This window comes from Buteo buteo, chromosome 3, assembly GCF_964188355.1.
Source record: "Buteo buteo chromosome 3, bButBut1.hap1.1, whole genome shotgun sequence".
NCBI classification, from domain to species: domain Eukaryota; kingdom Metazoa; phylum Chordata; class Aves; order Accipitriformes; family Accipitridae; genus Buteo; species Buteo buteo.
Window position 1 is genome coordinate 52662638 of NC_134173.1, and position 26872 is coordinate 52689509.

The window sequence follows — 26872 nt, forward strand, 5'->3', positions numbered from 1 at the left end:
TGGAAATAAATCCACTATTTATCTTTCAAGTGCACTGCTAGACAGAACCAGCAGACACAAATTTTTGCAGATGTACCTATAGGGAAGCAGGACCATTCAAACAACTTGTCCTACATACACTGAAAATTTCCGCAAGTATGAGCTTCATCAGAAGAACTGGAAGGTACAGCATGCAGCAGATAAACACAAAAGCCATGAGACCAGAAGGACTTAAGACATAAAAGGAGGCTGAATTTTCCCACATTAGCTCTGCCAAACAGAGTGCATATACTGTAGGTCACATAACATGATAATGGCAGCATCCTCTCAGGGCTATCACAGGGGACCAATCAACCCCATTTTCTGGGGGTGAAACCCAACAAGAAGAGTCAATGGGAACACCTCTCCAGAGCACCTTACAGAATGAAGGGTGTTGCTGCCTACTGGGGCCTGGAGCTCATAAGATGCTGGAAAGGGCATCTGGAGATTGCACAAGGCTTATAATGAGATTTTTGAAGGAAAAAAAACCAAGGACAAGCAAAAAGGACAGATGAAGGTGGTTCAGGGAGGAACAAGCACAGGAGAATAAAAGGAAAAAAGCAGCCACCTTTAAACAGGTGACTGGTCAGTATGCTTGTCCAGCAATGCACTGCACCCTATTGCCACAGTCTGTCCCATCTTCTTATTGGACTACATTTCTAGTATTTTCCTGGGTGAAGGGACGCTATTCTGCATGCATAAATGTGTACAGAAGTGTACGTGCCAGCAGCTGGAGCTGGACCCCACACAGGTCATAGGGCCCAGGTACCTGATGTGCCAGCAAGCGGAGAGGCCAGAACCCATGCATACTGCCTGGGTACATGTGTCAGTGTGTGATCACTAGCAAACACCAAACTGGACTAGCTGGCAAGTAGGATAAGAGGCTTGAGACCCAAGTATTGGAGCAGCCATGAGTCTGGGACACATATTGGAGAGACCAGAGGGTCTGAGAGTTGGCTACTGGAGGGACCAGGAAGTCCAAGTTACTGGAGAGACCAGGACATCTAGGGGTTGGCTACTGGTAAGTCTGGCTACCAGAGAGACATGTTTGTATGTATACATCTCTTGCACACAAGGCAACTGGGAGACCAGTGGATCCAGGAGCCCACCACGAAGCAGACTAAGCATCTAAGGCGAATTACTGGAGGGACCTATAGTGTGTTTTTACCTGTGGGAGCGCAGCTCTGAATACCAGCAACTGGACTGGGAGCTGTGGGCCTTCATGGTTCATACGCCCACATGCCCGCAGCTGGGATGTCCAACAAATCAAGGAGCCAGCTACTGAATAGACTGAGCGCATAAGATCAGTTACTGGAGAGATCTATATTCTGTGTGTGTGTATCTATATATAGATATATGTATATTCATTTATTTTCCACAAACAGGCTTTCACCCTGATCAGCCAGAGAGGAGAACAGGATGTGTCCATTGGCCCTGCTTGTGTTTGCCCAAGTGCTGTCTGTGTTGGCCTATGTTACCAGCCATCTGTATGTGTATATATGTATTGTACATATGTGTGCCTATTGGGAATACATGCTCAGCCTCACTATTGGCTGGACCCTGGGACACAGCTATGGCAATTTTGCTTCTATCAGGCTTCCAGATTTTGCAGCTCTTCTCACAAACAAAATTAAACATAACTTTGTTAAAGCCTTCTGACTTACAATTCCAACCATTATGGAATCAAGGTGATATGCAGTCATGAAATGCTCTTTTAAAACTCCACTCACTACACAAAGTATTACCAATTAAATGAACCCTAAAACAAAGAGAAAGATCATTATCAATGTAATTAATTATGAGGAAACAACAGTGAATTAACTGTAAGACAGATGTTGAAATGCCTGAGCTGGCTCCAGGAGGAGTGATTTCATCCAGCAATGTTAGTAACCCAGTTCAAGTGCAACACTTTCAAGATGCACTTGGCTCCTGAGGTTGTACACCTGCATTCACACAATGCAGAACGTCCCTGTGCTATATCTGTGGTCAGAGCACACAAAGAGTGGGAAATGAAGACACTCAACCCCACAGAGTCATTCAGGTCCATCAAAGTGCACTTGCTACACTTCAGACACTTCAGTATCTTTGCTTACTACCTAGCTTTTCAGAGTAATTATTCATTACTGGGGGTAACAAATGAGAAAGCGCGCACACATGAATGAACAGAGCCAGTTCGGCTCTGATGCTACACTAGAGTTAGCAGCCCATGCTTGAACCTTGAGTGCCCACTGGAGACACTGAAGAAAACAGCTCAGATCTTGCACTGAAGAAAAGAAACCCTCATGAATTCTGAAAAACGTGAATCCGCTCAGAACCATTAGCATTCTCCACATGAGGCCAACAAGGTCTCCAAATCACAACAATTTTCCACTATTTAGGGTATCCCAACTCTCATCTTGATACTCTGGATTAGAGTGAGTTCACTATAGTACTCTTCTGGAAGACACACACCTCAACAGCAACACTACCAACTGACTTTTAAAACATTAACTTTTTTTCCTTTTCTATTTAAAAAAATCATTTAATGTTTGTTTTTTTCACTCTCTACCCAGTGGAACACCAAATAATGCCACCATTGCATGACCCTTGTATTAGTATTTCATAAAGGTTTAGTAAGTAGTGTATCATTCATAAGCTTTAAAATTATCTTATGATACATGGCAGTAAATAAGAAAGAGCATCTTACCAGCTTTGGGTGTATTTAGTGTTTTCATTTCCACCTTGCTACACTTTTTAACACTGAAACACGCTTTGGTAGTCTTTATTTTTCCAGTTGACTCCACAGACTGTGTAAAATTTGCATTTTGATTCTGGCCATATATTTCGGAAAGCAATGAAGCACTTTCCTCTTTCTCATCTATCTGCAAAAGAGAAACAAGTTTACAATAGCGTTTCCTTCATGCAGTTGAAGAGAAATGGAGAAAAGAGCAATGAGAAGGGATCTTAATAAATACTAATCCTCATTATCAAACTATCTACATAAATATAAACATCCCTACACAAATGTATGCATCCCAGTGTTCACAACAAAAAAGTGCATGCAGACAATACCAAACACCACTCGTGCAAGTAGTTTATGAATTGAATTTAATAGATGTCTTCTGTAGATAAAATCAATAAAAATTGTGATGCTTTTTTTGGTTGATATTAAAGGTTTTGGAGAAAGTTCCTCGCAGCAAAACTGCAACTCGATGTACTGACATATCATTACTAAGTATCTTAGTTTTTTAGGTGCTTTTTCCAAAGCATTTGGAAACATTTGGATTCAAACATTTGAATCCAAAGCCCAGGCCAAGAGGCAATCCATACCTCAGCCACACTGAGTACTGTATTTGGGATCAATACTAATTACTTTTATTTATTTGAAAAACATTTTTCTGCATCCACTTCACAGAGTGAGAGAAACCTACCTGAGAAGCAAGATCAAATGTAGTAAGCGCAAAGGTATCAAAATCTATTCTGAACAGACTGATTATTTAAGCAGAGATTGTTTGTGGTGAGCTCAGATGCTATATTTCAGTAACAATACTGTACAAACAAATTTATTTTTTAGTGGACTGTTCAGTTTACCTCCTTTAATTTGATTTCTTGGTCCATCTCTTTCATTTCATTCTTGAGACAAACTGTGATACTTTTTCCTGGTGGTATAAACCTTGGCTTTTTGGCTACATTTCCTAGCACTTGACTTGGAGCTGCTGACCGCCTCATATTTAGTTGTACTGCTCTGGAGGGTGGAGAGGAAGGAAGGAAGCAGATAAAGACAACTGTAGTCAGAATAGGCTTTAAATATAAAAACATATCCATAGATAACAATATAAGCACTGTTTTAAAACAAAATAAAAGATAGCATAAAAGATTTTCAAATAACAATCTTAATTCATAAGCATAATACAACTTAAGAAGAAGTAGTATCATTGCAATGCATTAAGTACTAAGAAAGATTGACTACAGTGAAGTCTGCCATTTAACACTTCGTTTTTCACTTGAAAATCCAATAATGTGGTTCTCAATAGCAAGAAATGCTCTGGAGATGCGCAATGTAGGGCTGCTTAGCAAACTTACATCAGTTTATAAAAAGAAAGACAATCTGAAACAGAGCTAACTATTCTAAACACTTCGAACATAATTTTGAAAAGCCCATTATTAGCGCACAATGAACAACGAATGTTGAAGGTATGTTTCATATCTGAGAGTAGTACTTTGCATTAAACAGTCAATTATATTAGTCATTCAGATTCACTATAATAAGATTAGAAGTCAGCACAAAATTATCTCAAAATTACAGTGGAGATTATCACTCCACGTCGTATCCACCTGAACAGTGGAAGAAACGTATTATAGCTTTTCCCTCAAAATATAAGACCATTATTCCCCTAAACAACCTCAGGACAAAACCAAACATACACCAATGTTAATATGACAAAGCATACTTGCAACCACTAGAATAACAAGTTATAATCTTAATACTTTAAAGTAGTAGAAACAAGACAAGAAAAGGAAATTCCAATAGAATAACCCAGCTGCCGGAAGACAAGCACAGTACAGCAATTTATGGAACATATTTCGGTTTAATTCTCCATTCATACATGGCCTATTTATTTTAATTGATCCCCCCAACTATTAGGTAAAAATAAACCATAATACAGATTGCAGACACAAACTTCTCTACCTCTCTACCATCTTGAAAGCATGTTTGCATCCTATTGCAACAGCCAGTGTGTTTCTGCACTTTTTTTACGCTACTCTGCACTCCAGTGGCTTACTAGGGCACAACAACCTTTCTTTTCAAGATTTGCGCAGAAGTAGTAACGAAGTACCGTCAAAATACTTTGCAAACATGCAGACACTAACGTGAGTACTCCTATCTCCTTCATAGAGAGGAGTTCCCATAAGTTAGGCCTACTTACACCTTACACCTACACTAACACTTAGGTTACTTACACCTACTGACAACGGTGTTAGCATATGAACTTTAGTTAACCCTATGCAATAAGGGAGTAGCTTGGTTATTATAACAGGAGTATCTGTAGGGTAAACAACTGATAGTCACTGTGAAAGCTGCAAAGGTGCCAAGAACCTTCCAGAGGAGCAGACTGCGAGTGCCAGTGCTGACCACAGCCAGGTTCAGGTGCCACATGAATTTGAACAAGTTCTCTACCCAGTCCTATAATGCATGGTGACACTTAGGAAGACAACCCAGGACACCCCTTGACTCCACATGAGGACTACGCATAGCATGGCTCAACTGCTACACTAACCCTGCCCACTTCACTCCTAGAGCTTGTCATGTTTCCTGCGGAACAGGGGAGTTGTGCAATTCATAAATTGCATGTGTCTGTGATTAAAGTGTTTTGGTTTCCAAATCCATTTGGACTTTGCACTATCATTTGGTCTTAAACCACAAAAAACAACTCATTAAGAGATTTGCAACTTAGTAAGAAATTTAAAGCTATGACCCTTGATAACTCAGTAACTTCACTCCCGTTAAATTTAAGAACATGTAAGAATATTACCAGTACTACCTACTTGCAATTACAAAAACTATTAGAGGTTTGTGCTTTTAAAATGTAATGTTGCTTCCAGCAACACATCCCTCTCTGTCTTCAAAATATAAGCTTTTGTAAAATATAATTAAAATATAAAATACAAAAAATGATAAACAAGATGTTTGCATTTTGTATCTTTACCGTACTATACAGAAAAAAGGCCATTATGGATGTGCAACAAATGACAGATGCTAGATCTTTTAGATGGGATCAGAGTAGGTGTAGCAAGGGCAAGGAACAGCTCCACATTACAACTAAATCAATTGACAAGCAAACATGCCCTTGCCTCTGACAGCCACCACTACATTGAATCACCCTGTACGTGCAATACTATTAGGTATGGTTGCAGGCAAACAGCTGTAGGTAATGAGAAAAGCACTGCTCCTGCCTTTTATTAGCAACCTAGCTTGACCAAATCAAGTGTACCATGAAACCACAGCCTAAAGCACACAGTGAACACATCTGGTTTTGCAAGCATTAAATTCGGTAGTATTTTTCTCCTTAAAGGCATCTTAACAGCTACATTAAAATGAAATACCAAGTGTATTCCAAAATTTTACATATTCAACCCAACACGGTTTGCCCGGAGTCCCGTCAAAGGCAGTTTTGGCGCAAACTTAACAGGCTGTTCTCTTGAACATTTGAAGAGACACTCCCGGCATAGATGACGAGGCCAAACAGTTTTTGTAGGCAATTACAAAGACACGACACGGGACTAACTTTCACTCAGTTGAAGTTGAACTGCAGGCAGCGGGTGCATCGCCTTGAACATCAATATTAGTGAAAAATCACTTCAAATGAGTAGTAACTGTAAGGATTTGGAGCAGGTCCAAAAAGCAATGCTATTCAAATCGCTGTTACCCGGCCCAGCCCGCCTTCAGCCGCCCGGTAGCGGCCGCGGGGCGGGATGTCTCCCTGCTGGCAGGAGCTGGGAGCGCCCAGCCGGCTCTCCACCCGCCGCCCCCGGGAGAAGAGGCCAGCGGCCCCGCCGCCCGCCCCCGGCCCCGGCCGTACCTCAGCCGCCGCCTCAGCACTCAATCGTCCCGCCGCCGGCTCCCGTCAGCCCGCTGGCCGCGCCGCGCATGCGCCCTGCGCAGTGCCCCCCGCCGAGTGCCGCGCTTCCCGCCAAGCGCGCATGCTCCGGGGCCGTGCGCGGAGGTGGGGGGGGGCGGGTTACCTTAACTGCGCATGCCCGACCGCGTTCTCGTGGAGGTGCGCGTGCGCGGCGCTGGCTCTGCGGGCGGCTCTCGGGGCTGGCGCTGCTGGTAAGCGGCGCGTGCGCGAGGCCTCGGCGCCACACACAGCATGGCGGAGAGGTCGCGTTCCCGGCGGCGTGCCGCGCGGCCGTCAAGCAAGAGCGGCCGCAAAAGCAACCTCGGTTTCGCGACAGTGAGCGGCGGCAGGTGGGGTGAGTGAGTGAGTGAGTGGGGGGGCTGCGGGCGCCGTGAGGGCTGCCCGCGGGCCGTGGGCAGCCGTGCCGCGGGGAGGGGGGGACGGCGGGACCGCAACGGATGGCTGTGGGGAGCTGGGCCGTGAGGCGGGACCTCGGCGTCGGTCAGGGGCGGTTCGCCGTCGGCAGGCCTGGCGCTTGCAGCTTCGGCCCCGGCGCCGGGCCGGCGGTGGCTTTTCCGTCCTACCGAGGAGGTGACGGTAAGCGCGCGTGAGCTGTTCGAGGCCGCCGAGGTGCGGCGACTCGGCGTTGCGGTGGTGCTCCTAGGCCCGCCGTGTTCTCCGTGTCCCAGACCGTTGGGCGTCCCTGAAGAGCCCGCCCAGGCGTCAGCCGGGGGCCTTCCTCCCTCCGGCCTGTGCCAGGGCCCCCCTCCCCATCGGAGCCTCCGAGGGAGCTCCTCGGTCCTTGGTCTTGCCTCTGTGCGGCAGAGTCCAGCCCTCCGAAGCCTAAAAGGTGGTTTGTGAGACGCGTGTCTTGTATCGCTCTGTTTTGAGTAGGTTCTGCAGCGGGACAGCAAGGGGAAGCGTCACGTAAAAACGTTCTTTGTCAAAGCAGTTCTAGTTTCTTAGGTAGTTCCTGGTAGAGGCATAGGCCTCAGATTAGTTGTATGTCTCGTACTGGCTACTATAGAAGCTTTTATTGATTAAGCCACTTTCTTACATCGGTGTAAGCTGGTATTGCTATCCTTTCGTTCTTATCCTCTTCTGTTCCCTTTCTCTTACACGAATGATCCTGAGACTCCACAGTGTACCCGTCTGGGGAGCTGAGCTGGGGGCTCAGGGCTAGGGCTATAGCAGCCTTAACCACAGACGCTGCTGCTGTCTGTCTTCCCTTTCTGCCCTGGCTGTGGTTTCTCATCCCCTGTTTTGACCCACTTCCACAGTCACTGGAGGTTTTGCTGAGCCATCTACAAGAAAATCTAGCCTAGCAAATCAGTGAGTAGTTGTCTGTATGGTTAGTTGTCTGAGCCAGCTCAGAAAAGGGCCAAATCAAATGTTTTACCTGATTCGAGGGAGGAAGTAGAGGGAGGCTAGGAGGACGTTAATTAGTGGGTAGATTGTCAAAGTTCAAACTTTTTTTTCTTTTTTTAGTTCAGTCTTAAAACAGGTCAGTTACACAGCATGATATATCAAGTGGCTATAGAAACAGCATGTACTGTCACAGTTGAAGGGGTGAGTCTGCCTCTTTGGGCATTAATGCTGGCTTGAAATGGCTTACAGTGACTGTGGCAGAGTGGCACAAGACACCTTAAAATGTTGTTTCTACACATCAGGATTTAAAGCATAGTGTATCTTTGTGAAAATAGAAGCTAAAGCAATATTGTGTTTTAATGTCACCTCATCCCCAGGCCCTGCATAGATTGTTTGTTCTTCCAACCACACGGCACTTCTGAAAATGCTGTCTTAGTGATACACATCTGTAGTTCTGTCATGATTCGCTCCAGCCATTCAAACAGTTATGCTTTGTTTTGTCACATGGAAAAGAAACAGTTTTTAAAAATCAGAAACTACTGTAGATGAAAAAATGCAAGTCACTAATCTGATCCCAGTGTCCTGATTTTTACAATGGAATAGCTTTGATTAGTGCCAGGCATTTAGCAAACTATGTGACTATGTTGTTGGGAACTACATCCCATCTGTATTCTCCCTGCTATTATATCCACACAAAATCTCCATTTGAAGGCAGTGCAGTACATAGGTCAAGGCTGTTTTTAGGTGTGCATCTGCCTGGCAAACAACATGGGACGACTACTACTAAAAAAATTTACTTAATATCTGAAAACTGGAGGAGATTTTTGCTTGTCAGAAACTGTGGGGAGAAATAAAATATGTATGAAACAATGGAAAGCAAATAGCATGTAATAGTTTGTGCTTTTTCTGCCTTCCAGATTTGGCACCCACAAATTCCAGATACCCTAGTCAACAGTGTCACTGGTAATGGCCAGGTGATGGGCAAAATTCTGGATCAGAGAAACCAAAGACAAGGCAAGGTTTGGAAACGTTAGTGGAGTGTGGGAAGGCAGTGATAAATAATGTAGTTTCTAGGTGCAAACGAAACAGGAGTGTGACAATCAGTGAATTGTAATAGAAATAGAAGAAGAGGTTTTGAGGTCAAGTTGAGAAGAGAGACATTTCTAGGGAAGAGCAGAAGTTGAAAATTAGGTCATTTTGTGGTGGAAGTACTGAGTAAAGTGATCTGTACAGCTAGACTGCATTTCATTCATCTGATGCTCTCCCTCTGCTTATCTGTTGACTAAAGTGCATTTCTTGAAATTGGCAGAAGATAAAACATCTCTGGTTCTTCAGGTCGGGAAGTTTCTACTGGAGGAGATCTGGGACCCCAGTGTTGTCGTAGGTCTCGGAGTCAAAGCCACAAGGATTCTGGCACTGTGTGGGATGGTGCTGCTCCAATATCAGTCTTGAAAACATACTGAAGTTCTCACCAGAACCCCCCTTGATTATATTTTTTGCCTCAAAGTTCCCATCCACTCTCCATTTGAACTGTGGTTTTGGTTGGGGCTTTTTTCGTATACAGTTGTTCCACTTCATTTTTCTGTCAAGCATAAATAAAGTTTTTGTTTCCCACTTGATAAAAATACTCTTTCCTGCATTCTGATAGACTTCAAACTTGCTAAAATATGCCAAAGAGTATCTTGAAGACTTAGTGTTCAGGGATCAGCAACATGTGTGCAGTGTGTAGCTTACAGTATCCACAATTCCAGTAGAGCAGAAATGCTAGGACAGCAAAAATATTCACAGTTTTGCTGACATATCTTATATCTCTATGAAAGTTTTCTAAAAGCTGAATCCTCTGGGATCCACAAAGTGAAATCAAAATTTTAGGCTCACAATTCAAATTATAGAATGTATGTATGCTGTTTAACAGTCCTTCAGCATAAACATACGATACGTTTCAATGCTTTCATCAGTATTGAGAACTGGTACTTGACTTCACATTCATAATTAGCATTGTTCTCCACTTTTTAAACTTTCCATTGTGGTCCTTGCTGTTCAAATCACAGCTTAGTGCAAACATAATGCTCATTTTATTCACACTGAACTAGCAAAGTCCTGAATTTCCTGTCTTTGCAGGAGACCTGTAAAAACATACAACGAAACGACAGTGTAAAAAGAATTGTTTATCATCTTCATAATACAGTATTTTCTTGAGCAGATACTTTTAAGACATAGAATGTCCATGCTGTGGCTGAAGGAATAGCATATCCCAGATACCTGTAAATTTAGTTTCCCTGTGTTGTTGATGACAATGTAGCCACAGAAGCGCAGACCTAAATGCAGTCTGTGAAATCTGCCTGGGACCTTGTGTGGATTGCACTCCCTGCTGCTGTGGCAACGCTGTCACTAGGTCACCCGGCTAGTAGGTGTCCCAGCTAATCTAAAGCTAGCTCAAGCATCTCTGCAAGCCACAGTGTTGGCTGTATGACAAACATGCCAGTAGAAACAAAACACAATATGGAAACCATGTAGCAGATTATGTGTTTTGTACTTGGGTAATATGCATGCTTGCTTGTGTTCTGTATGCTTTCATTACAGGTTTTATTAACTTTAATCTTAGCAAATACCCTTTTAACACAAGCACCTTTCATAATCAGTGAAGATATGCTTTGATACTCAGACATATAAGATCTTCTAAATTCCAGATTTATTTTGTATTCATAAAGAGGAGTTGCAGAGTTCTTTTTTCCCTTTAGAGCAAAATTTGACATTAGTCCTTAGAGGTCTTTATTGTTCCTACACAGTTCTAATTCAGATTGAGATTCTCTTTGAATGTCATATTGCAATTGCTAGATATCAGCTTAAGGGATTTAAGTGATTACATCCTTTTTAATTTTTTGTTTTAAGTGAACAACCTTAGTTATGCTACATATCAGAGCAATGTTATTTGTCAATACAATGAACTTGACTGTGATAGTTTTGTTTTAAAAATGAACTGCATGTCATGCCTGGATAAAACCAAGTTAGGTAACAAACTTTCATCTTTTTAAGGAATATAATTTTACCAGATTTCAGTTGCTACTTTTCAATAATACTGAATTCTGTTATCTTCAATCTTCCAAACATAACTGTAAGGCTTCAAATTAAATGGCATCAGGGTGTTCAGTTTTGTGATAAGTAATAATTGAAAGAGGGACTGATGATTCCCCCCCCCCAATCTAGTCAGATCTCTTGTGTTGAATTGTAGGTTTTACAGTGGCTTGCTTTGGAAAGCTTTGTTTTAATGGGCTGTTAGCTGGCTGGTTAGACATAGGACTCAGTAACTTAGGAAACACTACTGAGCCTTTTTCTTTCTAATTTTTTCTCATAGGCATAATAAAGCAGTGAAGAGAAACTGAAGGAAGGAAGTATTACATGTCTTACTGATCAGAAAACTGTTTCTGAAGTATTTGGACAAACTACATATATATGTAGTAAAATCTAAAAAGGTGGGATATCTTTCTTTTCTGTTTTATTTGGGAAACTCCATAACTAGTGAAAACCTCTTTCACAATTCTCAATGGGGTTACAAAAGTAATTTTGTATGTTAAGGAGGAATGAGAAGCCTAAAACATATTCTTGTGAGTTCTGTGGAGTCTTACCAAATTCGACTAGGCTTTTCATGACAGGATTTTGATGAAGGCAGATTGCCTGTTAGTTCTTCTTTACAAAGCTTTCAAATCCATTTAAAGGCTACTTAGTTTTATAAAATAGACCATGTAGGAGAAGACAGTAGATCTTCATGATTTCAGGGTTAGCTGCAGTTTTGGCTTCTTTTTCTTCCCAAACATTAAGTATTTCTCTAGGCATGTGGATATTTCATGCTGTTCCCTCTGGAATGGAAGTCTACAATGAGTAGAGAATCTTAGCCTTTTTTTTTTTCAGTATGAAAGCAACCTATTAAGTGATATGCAGTTCATAAATACAAAATCTCCTAGGTGAAAGTGCCACAGGTATTGTCTGTAAGGACACTGTTTTGTAAGTTTGTTAGGCATTTTATAAAAGACATTACAAATGGAAAGCAAACTCTTGCATTTGAACTTCTATGATGTTTCTGCTTCTGGTAGAATTCAAGTAAATAGAAACTATATGTTCCACAGTGGCTGCTAGAACTATGTTCAATAACAGAGTTCAGAACAAGCATGGCTCAACTGTCTGCTAAAGTCTTTGCTTTCAGAATTCAGAGAATCTTGATATAAAATTGGGATTCTGACATCCAGCAGTACAATCCTCAGATTCTCACTTAAAGTCTCCAAAGTATGTGTTTGCATTCTGACCTGTGAAGTTCTTTATTCACATTAAGTTCTCCATATTTCTAAAATTGCTTCTAGGCCTTTTTGTGGATCTAGCCATACAGATTCAGGACAAAGACTGCTTTATTTCTCTGTGCTGTTTTAATAGGTTGAAGGTATCTGGAGAGCATGGGTTATGATATTGAGCGTTTCGTTGGCTATGTTAATGAAGGGCTATTATGCTCCATCTGCCGTGATGTGTTAGAAGACCCATTACAGGCTCCTTGTGAACACGCTTTCTGTACTGCTTGTATACATGGATGGCTTGTTCATCACAGTAACTGCCCTGAAGACAGACAAATGATTGATGTATCTTTGCTACGGCCTCTCTACAGGTATACAATAATCTTGCTGTAATGTTGAAATTACATTAATTTAGGATTTCTCAACTTTGCTTGCATGGCTTCATCTCTTGTCATTTACTGTCACTCAAATTGTCTTTATCCAATATGCATATGGCAAAAACCAATCACTTGCATGAAAGCATTAGGATTTTCTGTTTATTATAACTAACTTTCAAGGTATTAAGATTTCAAAATGGAAAGAATACTTAGTTTGTTCTCCACCTTTTTATATCTTGAATGCTGATTCTAGATATCTGTCTGGTTATTATTCTGAATGTCTTCTACAGCACCAATACTTTCCCATACCTTTATAGAGAAAGCAGGCAAAGCAACTCTTGACAGCAGTCACTAAACACTGTATATCTTTTGTTTTTCTTTTCAGTCTTAACTAGATACTGTAGTGGGGTTTGTAATGAATAATTCCGGTAGATATGAACCAAAATTCTCACCTTCAAATCCTTTTTTAAAAAAGGTCTTTAGCCATAAGAATATCTGTCTTGAGCCACCTTGTCATGTAAAGCAGGCTGTTTTCACAAGTGTCTTCCATAATTGGTCAGGCAGTTGGACTAGATGATCATTGTAAGTCCCTTCCAACTGAACTATTCTTTTCTATTCATTCCTGCTATTACCAGCACACAAAGTTTCATAAGTAGACGCTGCTTGCTGTTTAACCCATGCGTTGTCTAATCTTGGTCCGATTAACAGTTATGTTGTGTTTAAAACCTTCAGCCACAGATGTTAAATTAACTCCATTAGTATTCCCAGTCTTTTTGTCACTAATGAGATTTTACTGTCTGGAAAGCTGAAGTATAGTGTAGACAGAACCCTAGAGTTAAATTTATAGATTGTTTTGACTGTACTCACTGTAGTCAGTTTGGTTTGGCAAGTTTAGAAACACAAAACTTAAATGATGAATGAGTAGCCCTAGTGTTTGCTATTGGTAATATCTGCTGAGCTAGTGAAAGGTCACAGTTAAAAATTTATTCAAAAATAAAGATTTCATTTGCACTTTTAATTTTGGAAACTGAATTATCTATTAACATTGTTTCTTTTAAGCCTGTTCTTTTCCAGTATGGTGACTTGAATTAAAAAAAAAAATTAAACTGATTACTCAGAATTTTTCCTAATGGGGACTAGAATCTTACTTTCTTTTCCCAAAAGTTGAAAATACAAATTTTTCAATAAGGTTCCCAAATTTAAGAACAAATTTTTTTTTATTTTGCACATAGATATATGAAAAATGATTTAAACCGTCTTCAGCTACATTGCAAAAACAGAGAATATGGCTGTGAAATGGTTTGTTCTCTGGAGTCTATAGACAGGCATGAAAGGGAGTGTGAATACAGTCAGATACCTTGCTCCAATGCCGGTGAGTAACATTCAAAGAAGTTGAATCCTTTATATTCAGAAAACATGTGTTTGTCATCTTTCTGCCAACAGAATGGCGATAGTGGCCATTATTTCCAAACAGAAATTCAAAGCTTTCACATGAGCTACTCTTTACAGCAGTGTTTTTGAACAAAATGTATTACTGATTTATGGCAATCATGATCCTTAGCAACAATTTCTTATCCAAGAACTAACCCAAATGAATGAGCATGATGGACTTCAAATTTATGAAACTATAGTAGTGCATTTGTTTTGCTTTCTTTCAAGCTAGGAGTTTGTCATTCAATTTTGACTGTTCGTTTTGATGTTTGAATCAGTGTAACAGCACCTACAGAACACTTACAGGTCACAATTTATGAAACAGCTGGTTGCCTCGTGCATGTGCAAGCGCTCACTCTGTCTCACGGGTTTTAACAAAAACATATCTTGGAAATAAAAACTGTTTTAAGCTAAATTCTGGTTAGAATTGTATTCATGTTAAGGTTTTTATTTAAAACAAAGCTACACCTCCTGAGGAAGAAACATACTGCTAAAAAGGAATATACTGTTAAAAATTCTCTGTTGATTTTATTCAAAATGTTGTATGTTCCTAGATGTAGTTAATTTCTAATTAATGATGCTAAGGGCATAGTCAAGTCTGCCATTGTAATTAATTATAAGAAGATTAAGGTACTATAATTGCTCCACTGGAAGTTATAATTTCAGTAAGCAGTAAATGACTCTTGCAGATGCTTTAGATTCACCTGGTTTACTTTCTACGGAAACAGTAGCATTTATGGAGTTACTACACTTTACCTCTGATGTCTGGTGTTCAGGGTGTGAGGGCTCTTGCATCTCTTGAACTCTTTCTCAAGAATACGTTGGAGTGTTTTTTGAGTACCTCAATTACAAATCATTGTAGTTATTAGAAAAGCTCTTCTAGAGGGCTGTCTTTTGTAATTTTCTGGTATGGTTTGTTGGCAGGTTTCATTGCTCCATTGTTTCAGTTTTCTCACATCGATTTTTTCAATGCAAATTAAATGCAAGTATGTATTACAGCAAACAGCACCTCAAAGATTAAACATTAAGACTATGAACTTCAAGTTTAGAGTGTTAAATGTAGCAATAATTTATATAGTGTTCATTTTTGGATCTCTACATTTTATTTTTAATCACTACAGATTTGTAAAGTTTGTATCCTACAATTTCTGTGGAAATGTTTTTATTGTTGCATCAGTTATTAAATGTTCGTAAATGTGCTTATTTATTTATGTAGTCTAGTATGTTATACACAAGACCAACCAATTGTCAGGAAAACAAGGTACATTCCATCTCATCCACATCTCTCTTACTATGTCTTTGGACCTTTTTTCCTAAATTTGATAACCTAATATTTTTTTACACATGTGCAGTCGTCTGAATTCCAGTCACTGCAATTTATGGTGGAAGCACAGGCAAGCTGCTAGGGTCTTAGCTTGGCATTAGTGTTGTCATTACTGAAGTCGCTTTAGTGCCAGACCAGCAGTAGTAGACTTTACAGAAAATACCTACTTTCAGGTTTTCAATATTTTCATTTAATGCATAAATACCTTAATAAGACTTTTTAAGAGTGTTTTCTTACTAGTTATGTGTGTTATAACTATATTTCATGTTCTAAAGAAATCACTTTTTTCATTGCTTTAACAGATTGACTGTTGCTTAGCTCAGGATATTGCAGCTTGCTTGCTTGAGTGTTTTTGTTTGGAATTAATTAAAATGCTTTTGTTAGTTGTAAATGACTGGCTTACCTTACTGTTCCCTGTTCAGGTTGTACAGTTCAGATTGAACGGCGTAACTTGGATGGTCACCTGGCAGTGTGTGAATATCGGAGCCGTGAATGCCCCAATGGTTGTGGCTACACCATTCTCAGCGCAGAAGACACGCAGCATAATTGTGTAGCAGAGCTAAGAACTGAGCTAGAACTACTGCGGTACAAATCTTCTGTTTCTTTGATGTTTGTGTTAGTCTGGGCCTAAAATCACTGCATAAAGCACTTCAGATACTAGCACTGGATTCTGGTATGTGTTAAATAGTCTATTACTGACTTGATACTAATGGGCCAGAGTAGTGTTATGTGTCAGCCTAGACTTTAAATTCTTACTGTTTTGATTCTTCTGCTGTCATTTTTTTTGTCCAAGTTGTTATAAGTCCTGAAATACCACTGCTTGCAGTTGAACAAAACTGAGCTGACTATATAAAATGACAAAATACCTAAGAAAACTGGACTGAAGTTTGCAATTTCATTTTTCATTGGCCTGTTATAGACCCAGAGTCACATTATTTAATAATTTTGTTTAGTTTATAATTTTACAGGTCCAGAAGAATAAAATCTCTAATTATTTTGGCAGGTATAGACTGATAGATTAAACATCTGAGGATCTAATTTTCAATTTTTATTAAAATCCTGGCAGATGGTGAATATGACTCTTCTTACTGCCATCCTCTTTTTCCTCTTATATATGTTTCTGTAACTTTCCCTTTCCATGATATTCCAGTTGGACTCTTTTATCCCATGCTCCTTCCCATTTCTGTCTTTCCACTCACTGGCTAAGTCTTGTGCTCTTGAACATGGCTGTGAAGTCAGGCTCAAATCTGGTTTAAATGCATTGAGACACAAGGGATTCTGCTACCTGGTCTCTGAACTCAAGATGTTAATGTAGTAACAGCTAGTTTTTGGCTGTGAAGCTGTGTGAATGATTAGGTTATAATAGTTAACTGCATACTATCATTCAGTGTCCACCATAAAAGTGACAAGATTACATGTTTAGAAATACTATAGTATTCACACCTTTTATCTTGACTGCATGTGTTTAGTAATACTAAGCAAGCATATACTGTAGGTAAAAGGCAGTAAATCATAAAGTCATAAATACATGTTCTTAAGCTCATAGAATTACTTCAGGAGTGATACAGTTGTCCCCTGTACAAGCTGTGCATGGTCACTTTAGTGCCCCCTGGGTACAATGCACTTTTTTATGCTAGTTTTATTTAAATTAATAAATGGTACTATCTTGCCTCTAGAGGGATGTCCTGTAGAGTATGATGGGAATCAGATTGGGCTGTTTGGCTGCAATAAGGCTTTCTGGAATTTGAAAAATCATTTTTTTTTCTGTGCTTACAAGGCTTAACAAGGAGAAATAAACTTTTCAGGTCAGAAATGATCTGCAGAGTGGAGGAGGCAAAACATGAGATGGAGTCAAGGTTAGATTCACAGAGAAGGCATATGGTCCAAAAAGAGAGTATTCTGCAAAATGAAATTGAAGAACTAAAGGTAAATATGATCACTTTTTCTTTTTCTTTTTTTTTTCTTTCCTAACAGTCCAGCTTTTTGCTTTTCCCAGTTATAGTCTCTTATTCTGTAAATGTAGTCTCATACAGATAAATTACATTAAGTATGGGGAGCAAATCAGGTGTTAGCACAATGTTTTGCCAGGCTAATCAGCTCTGTTGAGAAGCAGGCTGAGTGCTGTATTCGTCTGGTTTATCTACTTCAAATTCATTTGGAGCTAACCTGGGTACCCCTGTGCAAGGACTGCATTGTTCTGTGCATACATAACATGTTGGCAAATCAGTCTGAAACTCATTTTCAGTCTCTAAACATACATCATTAATTAATCCAATGCTGACACAGAGCCCTACTGAAGACACTGTGGTTCAGCTGCGGTCAAACAGTTGGAAAGTTGCGCTGTAAACTTCATCAAGTAACGAGCAAGGCTGTCTTACCTTTTCATTCATCCAGTTGTTATATCACAGAATAATGATTTTTAAAGCCCAAAGCAATGGATGTGCTTTATAGTTTACATTTTTACTTTTACTGGATTTGATGTTAACTCCTTGAAAAAGATACATTTTCTATTTCAAGACCGCAACCAAAATAAGGTTTTGGTTATGTTCAGGTAAGTGGCAACTGGATAAATCCACTGTTTCTTATTATAGTTTATAAGAAACTTTTTGCACTTTTAGGAAAACTGTATTGGAATTTTTGAAACAAGACTGTCTCAGAAGGTGAATGTTGGATTGTGTCTCAAATTGTTTACATCTGTTCCACTATTAAAAAATTATTCTAGTGTTGCTTATTCTTTATAATCCATCATCTTACATGCGTGGCCAATTCAACTTCATACTACCATCATTAGAAAAGAGTTTGGGTTTTGCAGTAAATTTGTATTTGCATTTCAGAGTCAGATGTCACGAATGATGTCAGATGTACGTTCTCTGATGGCTGCAGAGAGGCAGCACCGACAGGAGCTGGAGCAGGCAGAGCTGGAAAAACGGGAATTAATGGAGCTGCTGAGGGGGCTGCAGAAAGACTGTCGATTAACTACTACAGAAGGAAGCAGGAAGTCAACAAGTTTCCGCCCTCTGACACGACTAGAGACTGTAAAACGAAAACCTAGGGAAGTTACAGTTATCTAAACAGAAGTAAGCTCAAAAAGCATTTTCTTCCAATTTCTGTGCCCATCTGGCAAACTTTTCTAGTTTCTAGGAATGATTGGTAAACTTTATATCATTTCTGATTTACTTGTTTTCTTTTAAAATCTAGATTACTACTTCATTTCCTCTTGGGGCATAAAAACAAATGGGAGAATTTTCTCTTGGGGAACACTGGGCATTAAAAACCAGTAATTGGCAAATACGTTTTTAGCTAATGTTTTTATAAAAAGGGGGAAGGAGACTTGATTTGTTATCTCTTCGGTGTATCGTTTACAGGAGTCTTTCAAGCCTGAAAGCTAGAGCCTTTTAAAGTCAAAGATACTTAAAGGTTGTTTCCTTCCTGGTCCATTATAGTCCGTGTAAGTCTAGTTTATGCTTATACTTGAAACAGAAAGAAAATGTGATCATCAGTAATGACATTTGGGATGTACTTAATTTTGGGAAAAGTCAGTAATAGAATTAGTAAGTCAGTAATAGAAATTAATAGCTTTTGTTTGTTTATAGTCTGTAGAAGGTCTATTTCAAAGGTCAAAAGAAAGCACTTTAAATTGTAATTCTACTGCTATGTAACAGCTTCAGGTGAGGTTGACTTTTACATTAGAGCTTCTCTAATTTCACAGGCTGATACACGCTTAAGTCACTAATACCAAAGCGCAAGGTAATAGAGTCATCTAAAACCTTTTAAACAGATGTGTGAGTAACTTTGAGTTTGTGGGAGGGGATCTGCATTTTATTTAAAAATTTGAAGCTTTTATATGTGAAAGTATCAACTATTTCTACAGGGTCCTTTAAGCTTAAGAGCAGCTCATTTGGTACTCAGTATCTTTAAAGCATATATAAATACCTAGAGTATCCTTAATTTTCTTTTGGCAGGTTTCAGGCTACTTGAACATTAATATCCACAACAGACAAATATTTGCAGAGTCACTTGGACTTCAGATGTTCTTTATTAGTATTCAAGTTTTAAACTGTGTAAGAGGTAGGATTTTTTAACAGACCCATAAATACTGAATCAAGGGGGTGTTTATCTGTAAGGACTGTATGGGAAATCTGTACAGTTCAAAGACTTTTCTCTAAGCTTCTCACACAGCGTGTTCATGTTGTTTTCAGTGGTGTAACTAAGCCATATTCTGTCCATTGCAGTTCTTCAGTGGAGTAACTAGGGAAGAACCTGGCCTCCTGTTTACCGAATGTGCTAAATCAGTTTTGAACTTTCAGGAAAATGTGTGCAGGTCTAACAATCTGAATAAGCTAATTTTATAGTTTAGAAAGCAAATACATTACTGTGCATGTCTTGCTGTCACTCAGAGCAACGCTTTTATGGCTAAGAGCGTAACCAAAGAGAGAGGCAGCAACCTTCTTTAGCACATACACTACATTATGAAGACTTGCGGTCAGAGCTGTCTTAATTTCAGGCATTAATAAATCTTTCTAACTTGCTGTTTCTTTAGTATCACTGAAGCAGATGTGCACATGTTCAGGTCTTATGCATTTAAAAACTGGCAGAAATAACTCTTCTGTAAAAGTTTTGGGGTTTTTTTCTGAAAGAAAACATTCATAGGAAGAGTTACATCCAAATATTTACTTGTTTTCAGTCCTTGTATTCTAGATTAAATTGCAATCATTGACAGTATTTAGGTCATTATAGCAGTCTCACCAGCTCATGACATAGCACATCTCTTAAGCAGCCATATTTAACAATCTGAAACGGTAAGACATTAGCTATAATTTGTAAGACCTTCATTCACACTAAACACTCAATGGTCAATTCACATAAATCAGTGTGTGTATTAAAGCTGTAGATAGAAAGTAAGAATGCTTTTATTATCTTGTGTTCTAAATAAGCAAGTGTTAGTGTCTGTGGTCTGTGTGACTGACTCTGTTTCAGCATTCACGCTAATTCTGAAGCTTCTTGGCAACACCAGATTTCATGCTATTAGAATCAATCAGTGCTTTCTGTGTACTGTAACTGTGTGGTTTTGTGATGTGACTTTATCTACTTTGCTTAATGTGAAAGAAGAAAATTACTTCAAAATCCTATAGAACTCAGATGAGCTGGATCATCTTTCCCAAGTTGGAGGGCGGTAATGATCACCCAATCTTTTCTGTTCTGATCGCAGAAAAAGAATTTATTAGCTCTGTGCTTTCTCCATAATGGGATCTGCATATTTGTTTGTTTTAGGAATTCCACCTGCTTACTTATGACTAAATTCCTTCTAGTATAGGAAAAAGGATTTATTTAATATTTACTTAGCATTTGGTCTGCTGTCAGTCCCCTAAGTGACAGGCATGAAACTGTGTGAGAAAACGCATCCTAGGTGGTAAAGAAGGACTTCCTGCTGCACAATCTATGTAACTCCCCTAGTTGCCAGCTCTGGAGAGTCTGAACTTCTAGTGTTGAAATATGGCAACAATTTGGGCCCACCTGCTGCTGGAATGACCTGTCAGCTTGGGTTTCCTTTAGCACTGAAGAAGCACTTGCAAAGGTATTTTAAATGGGCACATAGTAGCTAATAGCATCAGATCCCTCCAGTTACTTTAAGCTTAATCTCATTCCTCTGTGTTGATAACTGTTCTGCGCTTAAGAATTTCCACTGCTACTGAACCACTCACAGGGTGGCGTATGCTGGAGTATGGTCATCATTTTACCTGTCTTATAATTAACTAGGCTGAAATTAAATAGCCCATTATATTAATATTTTATCTACTTCTAGCTTTTCTAGTCTCATGTATTACACAGCTCTTAATAGCAGCTGGCAGAAGCAAGGGATTTTTTTCCTTTCTTTCAAATAGTCTGTTAATCCTTTTTATAAAAACAAAGGGTCCAAATATTGTAATAGACTCGGTGTAAGTGAAGACATTCACTTGGAAATGCTACTTTCCTAGTCATGATCATATCTTAGGATTATATGAGACACTGCTAAAAGTGCATTATGGGAGGGCTCCAGCACTGGATTACTGGTATTAGTATTCTCATACTAAATCACACTTTAATCAGTTCCATTTCCTCACAAGTGGAACTGTTACTCAAGTGGACCCATAACCATGCAAACAGTTGTTGTATTTTCAGTTGCTTCTAATAGCAGTTTGCAGCTAGAAGAGGGAGAGAAAAGACTGTGGAGCTGGGAGAGTGGAGAGGAAGAGTAAGGGCAGTCCAACTGTCTTCCCTCAGCCTAAGAGCAGTGATGCAGCTGCACCAGCCTGTGCCACCAGCTAGCTTACCAGTGTAAACTGCTAGCACATGGCATTACAATTAACATAGCATTAGAATTAAAAGATTAAATCTTTATCCACAATTAAGTGGGTACAAAATGTAATAGTACCAAACCTGAGAGATGCACAAACAAAACTCACAGAGAGCAAGCTGTCAAGTAAAGCATGTGAGACTACAAGGTATTACAAGTTGAGCAAATCCTTATCCTACATTAAATTGGGTGAAAAAGAATAACACTAAGGATATATTTAAAGAAATTAATATTTTAAAGCAAGTCGTAAGTTTGTCTTTGAAAGAAAATCAACTTATACATATTTATTCTGAAGACCCAAGAGGTCCGTTACAAATACACGTAAACTAGTTCCCTTAAACTGACCTCTCCACTTGAGAGGTCAAATTCAAGACAAAATACTGTTTCTTCTGTTTTCTTCAGCATTAAAGCTGCATTCCCTGTTCTCCTGCACTCCTCCCAAAGCAAAAAATAGTTGGTCGTCTTGGCCAGTATGGACCATTGCTGCTAGCATTACTTTATTTGGAGTGGGAACAGTTAATTGAGGGGAGAGCTTCTGGTAGTTTTAGATGAGTTTCAACAAAAGGCATGGAACTGAGAATTATGCACCTGAGTTGGGTGCAGGAGTGGCAAGGAAGAATTTTGCTGAACTTCCTAATTAAGGTGGCAGGTTTTAGTTAGTATGATTCTAGTCCTACATTAACAGTCTCATATGAGATAAATTAATTTAGTAGCACACATATACAGGAGTTTCTTGTCAGCACAGAAGGGAATGGAATTACATAGTCAAGCAAAATACCTAATACAGTGAAGTATTTTGACTGGCCAGAAGTGTTTTTATCTCAAATGTTCTTTGATGTTTTGAAGAATTTTAATGTATTAATAGATCCCAACAAACAGCTCCTACGATTTATAGAAATGGGTAGCCTTGCAAATTAAATTTTCCATGTGCTGTCCTCTTCGATGTTTCTGGCATGGTGCTTTTCTACAGCCATTTTACTTAGAAGTGCTGGATAGTATTTAAAAGGAGCAGTACTAGCCTTGCCTTTCTCCCGTACTGCTTGTAGGATGAAGTATGGTAGGTCAGGGAGGTCTTACCACATAGATAGATGCCTTTATAAAGACCTACAATTCTATGCAACTTTCTATTAACAAATAAACATTGAACTGTCTTCCAGCATTGTGGTTCACTGCCAATCTATTTACGTTTTCTACCTTTATATACACAAGAAGGATAAAACAGTGCTTAACAGAGCTTAATCTGTAGTCTGTAAAAGAAACAGTAACACTATTTGTATCACTTTGAAGTGCACTTTGTATAAAAGTTGAACTAATAAAGGGTCTATACCATAACTGATGTACTTTTGTTCACTTTTTTCCATTACAGAAGTTTGAGTACCCTCTTTATCAGATGAAATAGCAAAATTTAGGTATGCTGGCTGCACAGTGCAGGAAGTCATGAATAAATGACAATATAGGGCCAGTGCATTGGAATAGGTAAGGCTGTATTTTGCCAAATAGAGGGAGTATATAGCAATAAAACAAGGCAGGTGTTCAATCAAACAGTATCCCTTCTCAAGAATTTTTCTCCTGCCTCACAGATGGGAGTTTCTGAATGGGATGAGCAGCCATTTTGAAGGCAAAGAGCTAGGAAAAATTGAATACTTAGACTACAACAGTATGCCACTCCAGTCCTGCACAGACAGCAGGATAATAAAGGGAAAAATTAATTTGCTGTCCATCAGCTGAAGGGATCTCATCCCTAATGCAGGTTTTTCATAGCCACTACAGGAGCCCATGTGGGATATGAACACATAAGAACAGGACAAGAGAGTTGTTCGGAAGTTGTAATCTAGGGATGCATTTGCTTAAATACGATCAATCTGGACACAGGGCACTCCAGAGCATGAACATGCTGCATGCAGTATGCTGCATTAACTGTCTCGAGCATATTCTCTTACCTGATGGCAGGAGTTACTCAGCAGGGAAATAAAGGCTGACAGCTTGGACGTCACAACTACAGAGAGCAGCGCAATAGCTTGCAGATAACCTGTTTATCTGCTTATGACTATCCATCTGCATCTGGCCTTCAGCCAGTATAGAATAATAAAGACTGCCCAGCTGCTAAAGATTTTGGAAGTAAAAAAAAAAAGTGCACACAACTCGTCTCCCCCTTACCCCATATACAAGCTATGCACTTTTTCTGTCCGTTAACTAGGACATTCACTGAACCAAGGCAATTCTTACACATTTCAGCCAGAAACGCAGCCTTGGTTAAGACGGTCTCCTTTTCTTAGCACACACTGCTGCAGAGATAGGATCTGTGTATTCAGCTGCAGGACTTTAGGAGGGAGAACTGTACTACATTGTGGTTCTGTTCTGTCTTACTCCTCCCAAGTGTAAGCGTACAATTCACTAAACAGCATTTTGACATTGGCATTAGCCGCTTCCACTGTTCTGGTGCTCCAGGCAGGAAACAAAACTTGAAAATTTCTTTTTGGGCAGACCGTAAAAAGCAAAATTTAATGCTTACAGTGTTATTTACTTGTGGTAGGAATCCCGTTTAAAAGAGCAAATCAAATAACTTCCAAGTTTTAAACAGCATTATTTCAAGTTGAATTTATCGAAGAAAGGAACCATTGTGCATTGAAGGGTCACAGAACTAAATTAATCAAAAAAACCCCCCAAAAAACCCAAATAAAACATGATAGACGTATACTTCTTTTTCAAGTTAAACTAAATTTACAGAGCTTCCATACATCAAACAATTTAACCAACCCTTTATTTCCTCCTAGTTTGAAAATGACTAGTGTGACATGCCATATATTTTAAACTTTCAGGAACCAGTACTGAATATTTACATATTTATTCCACACTTGACACTTTTCTTTACTTTTCATTTCAAATTCCCTGACAAAAACCAAATTATTCATATCCCTGCTAGTTTCCACACAGTAAAGTTTCTAAAAAAAAAAAAAACAACCTTAAACACATAAAGGAGCTAGTCAGCTTTAAAAATATTTATGCAGTGCTCCTTAAAAAAATAGCATTAATACCTGTAATGCCTGTGAGAGCTCCACCCATTTTAGTCATTACAATTGCATTATTAGTAAAATTAAATCTCCCTGTTACTTTTACCATTGAGAAAATTGTTTGGCTTCCAATCCAAATCTTTGTTCATGTTATTTTAAACAATGTTAAAACACACACCTTTGTGAACAGATACTATTCCCTTTAACTGCACCCAGTCAATTAATAGAAGTTTACCACTTTAATAGGTTATGTCAACTGATGTTGTGCAACCTAATCGCCTCTCCAACAGTGGGACGGTGTCCCAGTCTCCCCGCAGAGAAAGTACATGTAATAGGGGCTTTCTGCGGTTCAAATAAAAACCTCCTTAATTTAGCCAGGCAGTATAAAGCTAAAAAAAATTTCAATTTAAAGTACTACCATGCTTTAGAAACACTTAAAATTGGGTGTTAAAGTTTATGAGTCTAGGCAGACGAGTTGTCCAAAGTAAGTTAAGATTACGTAAAACAAGAACATTACAACTGGGCCTTATTTAAGCAGACGAAGACCCCTTTACAGCACTTTCGTAATGTCAAGAGACCAAAGCATAAGTGAAAATTGAGCTCAGCTAAGTCTGACAGTGGAGCTTGTTTGTAAAAATTTTATGTGGCCTTTAGAAAAAGCTACCACTCCTCACCCCAGCCAAAAATGCAATAAAAGGCTATTGGGAATCAGTTAATTCTATGAAATCCCACAGAGCCCAAAGGAATGCAAACATGTAAAAAGCTTACTTCAATCACTGAATTTAGTATGAAAATAAATTTAGAGTTGAATCTAGTGGTAACATTTCTTTATGAAATCTTACTTCTCAAAGTTTTTCTTTTAGCATTGTATCTCAGTCTAATTACAGAAACAAAAGTCCAAACCATCTATTCAAAGGGAAGGTTTAGCGTTACTGCTTCACTATGTGGTTGTTCAGCTCGCACATCTGTCTCTATGCCTTCTCCTCGACTATGTAAGGCAGCAGAGAGGCAGGCAAGTAATTAACCCAGGCTGTCTCAGAGTACGAGTATCTTGCCTTTTAACTTGAAAGCATACTCTGTTTTCCAGTGAAATAACTCTTGAGCCCCTAATGCATGAGCTGGAGTTGTAAATGCTAGAACATCATCTTATTCCCCCTGAAGTCAATGACAGATTTTCTACTAATATTAACAGGTGTGGTATCTTATTTAAGTGTCTAAACACATTACCAAAGAGGTACAACAAAACCTACATAAATTACGTTTACATTTGTATTCTTTCACAGATTAATTAATTTCAGTCAATCTTCTATCACCTGCTACTTCAACTGCTGTCAGATGGACCTCATTCATTAATAACTCAGACTGGCTAAAAAAAAAAAAAAAAAAAAAAAAGGGCTAATGGCTCTAAACCTGAGAGAAAAAACTAAAATTGCCTTACATATATATATATTTTTTTAATTTTCTTGCAGTAATAAGTCACACACAAAACACCTGTACCTTTCATTTGGCACAATGAATATTTTAAAAGTCCTTCAAGTCTTAACTCAAAGAGGTTCTTTACTGAGTATTGTCTACTGAAGTCCACGAAAAAATTAAAACATTCTTTCAAAAGGAACAAAAAATTTACAATTGTACACAAAAAGTCTTGAATTTTATTGAAATTTCAAGTCTTGTATCAAACAAAAACTTCTCTTCAGCAAAAATATTCTCTTGGTGTCCTCCAGATACCAGTAAATCTGAATTGGTCCTTTAGTGCCGCTGCTTTCTTTGTCTTCTTTACAGAAGTCCACATGGTTGGGCTGTTCCATTAGGTCTCAATTTTATCGTGTGAAGGAACGTACATGACGACCTCTTCCACTGCCTCCACTAACAAACTTTCCTCTTGAGCCACCACTGCTACTACTATTAGCACTTGTCCAAGACGGTCCAATTCCTCCCCGGCCTCTGGAAGCACGATCGCGAGGACTCGGTCGGTAGCCTTAAAGCAAAGAAAAGTATACTCAGTTGGAAAAAAAAAAAAAAAAAAAAAGCCCTAGGCGTAGTAGCTGCTGCAAAAGCATAAGAAACAAAAACAAGATGAGGCACAAACGGGGTCTGTTTCCTCCTTTTAATTTTCACTTTTCTTTTAGG

At 39.1% G+C, this 26872-nt stretch overlaps 3 protein-coding genes across 10 annotated transcripts in view; 1 reads left to right on the top strand and 2 right to left on the bottom strand.

Moving 5' to 3' along the window:
- Window positions 1–6664, bottom strand: part of RAD54B (RAD54 homolog B) — a 72014-nt gene extending 65350 nt beyond the window's left edge. The window contains exons 1-3 of the mRNA XM_075023605.1: window positions 6579–6664; window positions 3589–3742; window positions 2705–2879 (exon numbers count right to left, since the gene is read on the bottom strand). Of these exons, the coding sequence (XP_074879706.1) occupies window positions 2705–2879; window positions 3589–3726 (313 nt within the window). The 5' untranslated portion in view covers window positions 3727–3742; window positions 6579–6664. The remainder of the gene's footprint in view (window positions 1–2704; window positions 2880–3588; window positions 3743–6578) is intronic.
- A 180-nt stretch (window positions 6665–6844) lies between these two features.
- Window positions 6845–22483, top strand: LOC142029178 (RING finger protein 151-like). 8 transcript variants are annotated; one of them, XR_012649859.1, is made up of 8 exons: window positions 6855–6972; window positions 11341–11458; window positions 12411–12636; window positions 13875–14014; window positions 15820–15982; window positions 17203–17323; window positions 18232–18845; window positions 19107–22483. XR_012649859.1 is itself a non-coding variant. In XM_075023611.1 (8 exons), the coding sequence occupies exons 3-7, from the start codon at window positions 12431–12433 to the stop codon at window positions 18466–18468; spliced, it is 867 nt and encodes a 288-aa protein (XP_074879712.1). In that variant the 5' UTR covers window positions 6855–6972; window positions 11341–11458; window positions 12411–12430; the 3' UTR covers window positions 18469–18474; window positions 18763–22483. The 8 variants fall into 8 exon arrangements, 6 of the variants coding, with proteins under 6 accessions (XP_074879711.1, XP_074879712.1, XP_074879714.1 ...); XR_012649860.1 differs by having other exon boundaries at window positions 19360–22483; XM_075023611.1 differs by having other exon boundaries at window positions 18232–18474; window positions 18763–22483.
- Window positions 22484–24314: 1831 nt separating this feature from the next.
- VIRMA (vir like m6A methyltransferase associated) overlaps window positions 24315–26872 on the bottom strand; it is a 28318-nt gene continuing 25760 nt past the window's right edge. The window contains exon 24 of the mRNA XM_075023615.1: window positions 24315–26720. Within this exon, the coding sequence (XP_074879716.1) occupies window positions 26563–26720 (158 nt within the window). The 3' untranslated portion in view covers window positions 24315–26562. The remainder of the gene's footprint in view (window positions 26721–26872) is intronic.

Excerpts from the sequence above, each read along its gene's own strand:
- LOC142029178 (XM_075023610.1), top strand. The coding sequence starts at position 12,431 with ATGGGTTATGATATTGAGCGTTTCGTTGGCTATGTTAATGAAGGGCTA. Across the intron at positions 12,637-13,874 it reads TTGCTACGGCCTCTCTACAG|ATATATGAAAAATGATTTAA; the intron begins GTATACAATAAT and ends TTTTGCACATAG. Across the intron at positions 15,983-17,202 it reads ACTGAGCTAGAACTACTGCG|GTCAGAAATGATCTGCAGAG; the intron begins GTACAAATCTTC and ends TAAACTTTTCAG.